General features: G+C 52.3%; 2 protein-coding genes across 2 annotated transcripts; one reads left to right on the forward strand and one right to left on the reverse strand.

Annotated features, from left to right (window-relative positions):
- Nucleotides 1-88: 88 nt before the first annotated feature.
- LOC102707386 (putative E3 ubiquitin-protein ligase SINA-like 9) lies at nt 89-982 on the forward strand. The gene has a single exon (XM_006650970.1). The coding sequence runs from the start codon at nt 89-91 to the stop codon at nt 980-982; it is 894 nt and encodes a 297-aa protein (XP_006651033.1).
- A 686-nt stretch (nt 983-1,668) lies between these two features.
- LOC102707663 (MDIS1-interacting receptor like kinase 1-like) lies at nt 1,669-4,871 on the reverse strand. The gene has a single exon (XM_040522766.1). It carries the CDS (start codon nt 4,869-4,871, stop codon nt 1,740-1,742), a length of 3,132 nt encoding a protein of 1,043 aa, XP_040378700.1. The 3' UTR covers nt 1,669-1,739.
- Between the last annotated feature and the right edge of the window lie 3,858 nt (nt 4,872-8,729).

Consider the following 8,729-nt stretch of genomic DNA (forward strand, 5'->3'; position numbering starts at 1 on the left):
AACAACTCGGCTAACGCGAGGAAGAAGCCGCGTGTCGTCTGATTCACACCGGTGTTCGCAGATTCGGAGGACGAGACTGAGGAGAATCATGGCAAAGGTGTGGAGGAAGAGGAAAGCGCCGGCATCCATTCCGGGGAGGTGCCGCCGACCGCCGTCGACACGGGCGGTGGCGGGCGTGACGGTCCTGGAAGCCGACGCCCTCGAGTGTGGCGTGTGCTGCCTCCCGCTGAGCCCGCCTATCTTCCAGTGCCAGGTCGGGCACGTGGTGTGCTTCCGGTGCCGCTACAAGCTGTGGCTGACGGGGGCGGGAAAGTGCCACGTCTGCGGCGTCGCCGTCGCCGCCTATCGGCGCTGCCGCGCCATGGAGCGCCTGGTGGCGTCCATCCGCGTCGCGTGCCCGCACGCCGCCCACGGCTGCACCTTCCTACCGGCCTACCACGACCTTGACGCGCACCGCCTGGTGTGCCGGCACGCGCCGTGCCACTGCCCCGGAGACGCATGCGGCTTCGTCGGCTCGGCGGCCGCGCTCCTGGACCACTTCGCCGCGGCGCATAACTGGCCGTGCACCACCAACGTCCGCGCCGGCGAGATGGTCAGCGCCCACCTCCGCGACGGCTTCACCTTCCTCCGCGTCCATCACCACCGCCGCGGCAGCGCCACCTTCTCCGACCACCTGATCATGCTGAACGTCACTCGGGAGCCGCTCGGCCGCGCCATCTCCGTGCTCTGCATACGTCCCCACGCCGCCGAGCAGCCGGCGATGCAATGCGAGCTCCTGTTCGTCTCGAGGTTCGGCTACAATGGCGACGGGGACATGTGCCGCAGCCACTACCAGAAGTCCGAGTTCCACATAGGGTGCACCGACCTCGCCGATGGGCTGCCCGACCGCAAGCAGTGCTTCCAGTTCGTGGTGCCATGGTGTGTCCTCGAAGACGACGACCAAGGTGGCATCCAAATCAAGGTCCGTATTACCATCAACTAGCTAGCTAGAATCATCAGTTTAATTTGCTCTTAGCTAAGTGAACGATCTTTCTTTTTTCTGCATTGTTCTACTTAATCTTATCAATGCAGAAGCAAGGTAAGTTCTGTCTAACAATGAAAAAACATCTCGTTCCTAGAAATAGGCGATTCTTAGATGAGGAGCACACGGAAGTCCCATTGGGCGACACGGCTCCAGTTTGCGAACAGAAGAGCAAACCACTCCGACGAGGCGACGACAACCGCGGCGGCGGCGGCGGTGCGCCGGTCACCGGTGACGGCGGTGAGATCGATTCTCCCTTGCAAATAGAAGAGCAAACGACGCGAGGCATAATAATGGGCGAGGACGAATTGGGCTGACGTGAGTGGGCGACGGACGCACAATATTGTGCCTCAATTTGGGCCACCCTTGATATGGTTCGCTACATTGCTAGCAATCCTACACGGGGATTATTTGAGCCGTCCGATCCACCATGGGCGGTCCGTATCAATTTGCATGGAGTAGTTTGGGGAAGCCGCGGATTATGGACAAATTCAGAATTTGCCTCGTATTTGATTTGACTAATTGAATTCCTTTATATCCTAAAACTGTTTAAAAAAGGTATAAACATTGTTTACATCAATTCGTAGTCCCAGAACAGGACCAAATGTGTAAATCAGAACTATGTAAAAAGCATAGCAGATTGCAGGAACTATAGATACAAGAAAAGTGTTCGATCGCGTCTGTCACGTCAGAGGCTCCGGTGAAAAACCAAGTTGTATTATAGGTAACCGGAGTCGGGCGACGTCGTGAACACCGGCTTGTCCTTGTCCACGACGGTGGCGGCCACCGTGGCGCTGCTGCTCTTCCGCCGGGGCTTCGCCTCCCCGAGCATGGTCACCACGTCGCGCATGCTGGGCCGGTCCTTGGGTGACTTGGCCGTGCACAGCACCGCGACGCGCAGAACCAGCAGCATCTCCTCCCGGACGTGGTCGACGCGGCCGCCGACGCTGGCGTCGAGCAGCTCCTCCACCCCGGTGTTGCTGCGCAGCCGCTCCCTGATCCACCCGACGATGTCCTGGCTGTCGCCGTACTCCGGCTCGATGGGCCGCCGTCCGGTGAGGAGCTCCATGAGGACCACTCCGAAGCTGTAGATGTCGCTCTTCTGATCCACCTTCAGCGTGTACCCGTACTCCGGCGCGATGTAGCCATACGAGCCGGCGACGACGGAGACGGTCTCGTGGGCGCGCGCCATGACGCGGGCGAGGCCGAAGTCGGCGATCTTGGCGTCCATGTTGGCGTCGAGGAGGACGTTGCTCGACTTGACGTCGCGGTGGATGACCGGCGGCCGGCAGTCGTGGTGCAGGTAGGCGAGACCGGCGGCGACGCCCGCCGCGACGTTGTATCGCGACACCCAGTCCATCAGCATCTTGCCCTTTCGCTGTCCGTGAAGCGCGTCCCACAGGCTGCCATTGACCATGTACTCGTAGAGCACCATAGTGTCCAGGTTGTTGCTCACGTAGCCCAGCATGCGCACGACGTTCCGGTGCCGGAGCCGCCCGAGAAGCTTCACCTCGGCCGCGAACTCGCCTCCCGCTTCGACGTCCTGGCGCCCGTCGACCGTGGCGGCCTCCTCGGGGCAGCCGGCCGCGCGCCACAACTTCTTGACGGCGACGACAGTGTGGTGGCGTGGCATGTCGGCGCGGTACACCACACCCGTGCCGCCCATGCCGACGATGTTGGCCTCCTTGATGCACGCGAGCACCTCGGCGCTAGTGAAACTCAACCGCTGGAACGCCGTGAGGCGCCATGGCCACGAGCCGCTCCCCTCTTCCTCCACGGCGTCGTCGCAGCATCCGCCGTGGACGTACCACCGGTGGTACAGCTGCTTGCCAACAAGTATGGCTCCGCATGCCACTATCACGGCAGAGATGCCGATGGCCCAGCCGGCGGCGATGTGTTTCATGTGTGAGCGGCGAAGACCAGACGATTCCGACGACGATGACCGGAGAGCGTTTGCCCCGCACGGAGGCAGGACGCCGCCACAGAGTCCCGGGTTCCCGGCAAGGTCGTCGGGGTTGATCGTCCTTAGGAGCCCCGTCGCCGGCACGGGGCCAGTGAGGTTGTTGTACGCCAGGTTCAGCATTTCAAGCGCCGGCGAGCTGCCGAAGTTGCTCGGGATCTCGCCGGTGAGGAAGTTGTTGGAGAGATCGAGGACGGACAATGTCGGCATCATGGCGACAGCCGCAGGGATTTCCCCGGTGAAGCGGTTGTTCCGGAGGCTTAGCGAAACGAGCCTCTGGCACGACGCGAGGCTGGCCGGGATCGCGCCAGACAGCCGGTTGTTCGACAGGTCGAGGGCGGACAGCGACAGGCAATCGGCAAGCTCATCCGGCACGCCGCCGGTCAGCTCGTTATCGGCCGCCGCGAACGTCTGCAGCGCCGGGATGGACAGGATGTTCGACGGCAGCGCCGACCGCAGCTGGTTGTGCGAGAGGTCGATGAAGGAGAGCGACTTCGAGAGCGCCAAGTCGTCCGGGATCTCGCCGGACAGCTCATTGCCGGCCAGCTCCAGGCGCTGCAGCCGCGGCAGCCGCCCGAGCCCCACCGGCACCGTGCCGTTGAGCCGGTTGTTGTGCACCCGGACGCGGACAAGCGTCGAACACGTCGTGAGCCCCGCCGGAATCGGGCCCGTGAAGACGTTGTTGAACAGTATCAGCTTCGTCAGGTTACCGCTGTCGCAGAGTCCGGCGGGCACCGGCCCGGACAAGGCGTTCGTCGACACGTCCAGCCACTGCAGCGGCTGCGCTTTGCCGAGCGACGGCGGCAACGGCCCGGTGAGGGAGTTGTTCCACAGCTCCAGCACCTCCAGTTTGGGGAGCTCGCCAATCCCCGCCGGAATGGCGCCCTTGAGCTTGTTGCACATCAGGTTAAGTAGCTGCAGGTTAGTGAGCTGTGCCAGCTCCGGCGGGATCGTGCCGGTGATCGCGTTGTCGGAGAGGTCAAGCATGATGAGGGAGGAGAGGTTGCCGAGCTCCTTGGGAATCTCACCACCAATGTTGTTCTTGTAAAGGTAAACGGTGTTGAGATACGGCAGCCGGCCGAGCTCCGGTGGTATGGGACCTTCTAGGCTTCCGATCGCCATGTCGAGGTACTGAAGCTTGGCGAGATTGCCAATGGCGGCCGGGATCGCGCCGCTGAACTCGTTGTAGCCGATGATGAGCTGCTCCAGCGACGAGAGCTCGAACAGCTCAGCTGGGAGAGCGCCGTTGAGGTTGTTGCCTGAGAGGCCCAAGAACTTGAGCTTCTGGAGCTTGCCGTAGGTCTTCGGGATCCCGCCGGAGAAGAAGCCGCCCCTGAAGTCGAGCGTCTCGAGCGCTGTGGCGTTGCCGATGTCGGCCGGGAGCGGGCCGGCGAAGTTGTTGCCCGACGCGTTGAGGTGTGTCAGCGAGGCGCACGCCCCGAGTCCGGCCGGGAAGCGGCCCTTGAAGTTGTTGTCGCTGACGTCGAGCTCCTGGATCGTCGGAATGGACACGAGTGCCGCCGGCAGCTCGCCGTCGAACGCATTGCTCTGCAGGACGACCGAGGTGAGCCCGGCGAGGCGGAGGATGCCGTCCGGGACGGTGCCGCTCAGGTTCATTCCGGCGAGATTGAGGCCGGTGACCGCGCCCCGGGCGTCGCAGCGCACGCCCTTCCACGTACAATGCGGCGAAGAGCTCCATCCTTTCAGCTCACCCAATGGATCGACGAGAGACGCCTTGATGGCCAGCAGCACCGCGGCCTCGTCGCCGGCGGCGGCGGCGACGGCGACATTGCACACGGCAATGCAGCTCAAGAATGCCAAGAAGGAGAAGGACAAGGAGACGAACAAGCGTGGAGTGCTACTTGGCTTCGGTGTAGTAGCACCTGTCATACTCGGTTCTTCTGTTCCTCCCTTGTCCTCTACACTCCTCTGGTCTCTGTCACACACACTAGCTCTAGTTTTGTGTTTTCATTGCCTTGTTTGAAGCAATAGAGAAAATGGAGGGAAACTCATAGGAAGGTATATAAGAGGATGTCTATGATTAGGATTAGATTAAAGCATTAATCTATGCATTTGGAGGGAGGGATGAGATGATAAAATACTACTTTGTGGCATGCAAATGCATTGGTGTGCTAGTGTGTGTTGTTAGTGTTAGGTGCATATGGTTTAGTAGCTATGTGGGGGCCATGGAGAGCACAACAACAGCTTGGTATGAGAGTGTAAAGGTTAGGAGGGAGCATGGACGTAGGCTGGAAAATGCTCTTGGAATTATTGAGAGCTTGGGAGACATGACCCATGTGGTTAAGAGAATGTGCAAAAGGAGATTGATCCCTCGTCATTGGAGAGAGAATTTTGTCTTGCTGGTTTAAAGAACGGGAATTGCAATCATTGTAAACACAGAACATGGAAGTTTTCATTGGAGTCGATTCCCTATTTCGATGTGTCAATAACATGGCTGTTTTTTTTTTGCAGAGATATTAATAGTTGTGATGTATGGGCATGAAACTATGGCATTGCTGTTCTGTTATCGACGGTCTGGAAGTATAAATTCTAGTATATTTCTACTGTATATTGGTATGTACTACTCATTCTGATCAATGTTCAAGTATGAAAGCAAACTGGTTTTGCCACCATTTTAGTCTTTTGGAAGAAATCAAGCTTTAAGAACTTCAGTTGAACTCTGCCATCAGATAAGAAAGAAAGAGACATAAGTTGTGATTTCTTAAGTTCAGTAGTCTGAACTCTAAACAAATGGAATTTTGCTAAGTGACACGCATGGTTAACGCCAAGATTACTTTAGTTGCATACTCCTATCTGTTACTACATTCTAATGCAAGCAGCAGCGGTAGAGATGCAAGCGTGCCCTGGTGTTAAACAAATGATTGACCATAAACAAGGTACATTAACCTTATCTTGCAGGTTGAATGGAACTTTTGTCAGTGATCCTGGTGGTGGAGCTGGAGCCTGTAGGGACTGTAAGATTCTCTTCCATGTGTGATAAATAGCTCGTATTTAATTGTCTAATACCAGGAGTAAAAAGTGACATCAGAATCTTCTAATCTTCTGACTAAGTATGCTTAGCTTCTGGATCTTTGGTAGTACTAGTGCAGAACATCTACAAGTAAGGTTCGAATCATCTCTAAAGCAACAATTCCAGTGAACGATAAACCGTTATAGGCAGTAATCTTGTAAAACAATTACGGGCTGTACTTTTTTGAAACACTATGTGTATATTATACGAGTTTTTTTTCATTCTTGAGTAGGTAACATGACGTACTATTTTTTTTCCATGTAAAATTTAGTACCTTCTAGCGAGGTACTATTTTATTTCATATAAAATTTAGTATATCAAAGATACCAAATTTTATATAGAATTGCTCATATTACATACGCAATGCCTAGGAAAAATGTGTCATTACAATAACAGTGGCAAGCAGCGACCGAATTTGCATAATGCCTTTCCGAGGAATGCGTTTGCAGACTCTAACGAGTAACAAATCATTGTAAAAGTTTCACCTGCTGTGTAACTGTGTTGTGTGATCTCTGAGCTCTGAAAATTTCAACGGCACTATCCTCCTTTTTTCTTCCAAAAGAAATACTTTATTATAAAGCAAAATTCATGCGGCAAGTTTTTTTTGCTAATTATTCATAGGACAAACTTTGCATTGTGGTAGAGAAGCGCGTACACGGTATACAAGTTGCCCAGACCCAGGCCAATTATCTCCGTCACATGGAAGAAAATCCTGTTATCTTGATGATTAGATTCTTGAGAGCGGCATGGTGTAGTTTCCATTTTTCATGACTAGGTTGTCAAATTTGGGGATCTTAACCAGCAGTGGTTGGCTTCATTTTTTTTCATTGCACATAAAAATAGTGAAATGAGATGCCATCTAGAAAAGCACTACTGAATTGTCCATGAATAGAATACGCAGATAACCTGGTAGTTGTAAGGTTTGTTTTGGATGAATTGCTCTGAATATGGAAGCTGCAATGCCTTTGAAGAGGAATTGGGGGTGAGTTAATAATACAGTAAACGTTGTTAAATACTGAGACCCAAGCAAGTCCAAGAGCTTCAATTAGCATAACCTAGACATGTTTCTTTCTTGAAAGGATAATGTTAGATGTTCCCCTTTTATGCTTGGAAAGCAAAGCTACGATGGCTTGATTCAGTTGATTGATGTTAAATTTTGGTGTTACGAATAAGAAGCTGTCATGGTCTGACCTTATGCTTGCTCAGCTATGCTATTGTTTTAGCTGATCGATCGTTCCTTTTTTTTCCTCTTTAAGGGAATAGATCAAAATAAGCATACCGTATATCCTAGTGCATCAAACTCGGTAATTTCAGTTTACAATATTTCAGTTATTAACACATCACAAAGGTCTTGACCACTCTGTAACAACTACTCCTACACAACATGAGCATAAGCCAAACAGACAATGCAACAGCACTGTATAGAGATAACCATTTCCACATTTATAACACAGCTCATCTTTTGCTCTGTCAAATATGTTTGGTTGTCATGTAGCAGTAGCAAACACTTTGCTCTGGGAGACATCAGGTTATAAACAAGCACTGAAAAGTACAAGCAGCAACAGGACCCTTGTCCTCCCCTCAAAAAGTCAGCCCAACTGACCCAACTGTTTCTACCTTTATGAAGTGTACTATTGTACAAAAACTAGCCATTTCCCTGTAGGTGAGTTACACAACAAATAATTAACATGATCCTAACAATTACTCTCAGAACCTTCCCATGTTAGTAAAGGAAGCCATTATTGGACCTACCTGGCAGGCATTCATATACCAATAGATTCTCTGCAATAACAACTTTCTGGCTGAGGTAAATTACTGAAGAATGATGTAGCAGCCCAGTCATAAGGCAACCTGAGGCCCTTCCGTTTCAAAAAAAACGATCTGAAGTCCCTGCTGTTTTACTTCATGTAATTCAGTGATGCAAGATGCATTTCTATGCTTTTCTGATCAAGAGGCTGAGATGCAGAAGACAAATCTCTGGCTCAACAGGCACAGATTATGAAGCTTAGGCGAGGAGGACGATAGTGGAAACCACACTAGCCGCAGAACAATCATGCAGGGTAAGATGCAGCCACCAACTGCAACAAATGCAGGCAATCGGCCACCCTTCCATGCATGCCATTGCCAACTCGGTTGAGCTCGGCCTAGCTTAGCTTCGCTAGCCCACATGGACGCACACATGGCCTTCCATTCCATCATCTTCTCTAGTACTCTCTCCTCTACGTTTTTTTTCTAATTGCGACTTGCGAGAGACAGCGTGGGGGGGCCATGTGAAGCGCCTTCCACTTTGCAGCGTCTGAAAATTCCCTCCTCCGTGCCGGCAGATTATTGAGCCATTATTAATCGTGGCATTACTCATCGATCAGCATTCAGCAGTAGTGGTTTTTTTCCCTCTTCCTGCTTGAATCATAGATCAAATGGCATTTCAACTAATTGATAAATAAAATATGATTGATAGATATCTATAATTGAACAGGGGAAGTTTCCAAAGGGCATCACTAGTCACTACCGTTTTGTTGTTCTTGTACCTATTCCTCCTCTCTCGAAATGCAGTGTTGTGTTAGCTAGTGAAAGTAACATGCCGATAAGAAAACAAGACAAGAAAGCATGTAAAATGTCCTTTATATGTACTTATCAATTAATTAGTACTCCATATTGTTATGTGTTGGCATTATCATTTGATTATATAGTACGAGCAATAGCCAAATTAATTCAAA

The sequence above is a fragment of the Oryza brachyantha genome, chromosome 3 (genome assembly GCF_000231095.2).
Source record: "Oryza brachyantha chromosome 3, ObraRS2, whole genome shotgun sequence".
Classification (NCBI taxonomy): domain Eukaryota; kingdom Viridiplantae; phylum Streptophyta; class Magnoliopsida; order Poales; family Poaceae; genus Oryza; species Oryza brachyantha.

Bases quoted from the DNA above. Each gene is read 5' to 3' on its own strand.
- LOC102707386 (XM_006650970.1), top strand. From the start codon at position 89: ATGGCAAAGGTGTGGAGGAAGAGGAAAGCGCCGGCATCCATTCCGGGG.
- LOC102707663 (XM_040522766.1), bottom strand. From the start codon at position 4,871: ATGACAGGTGCTACTACACCGAAGCCAAGTAGCACTCCACGCTTGTTC.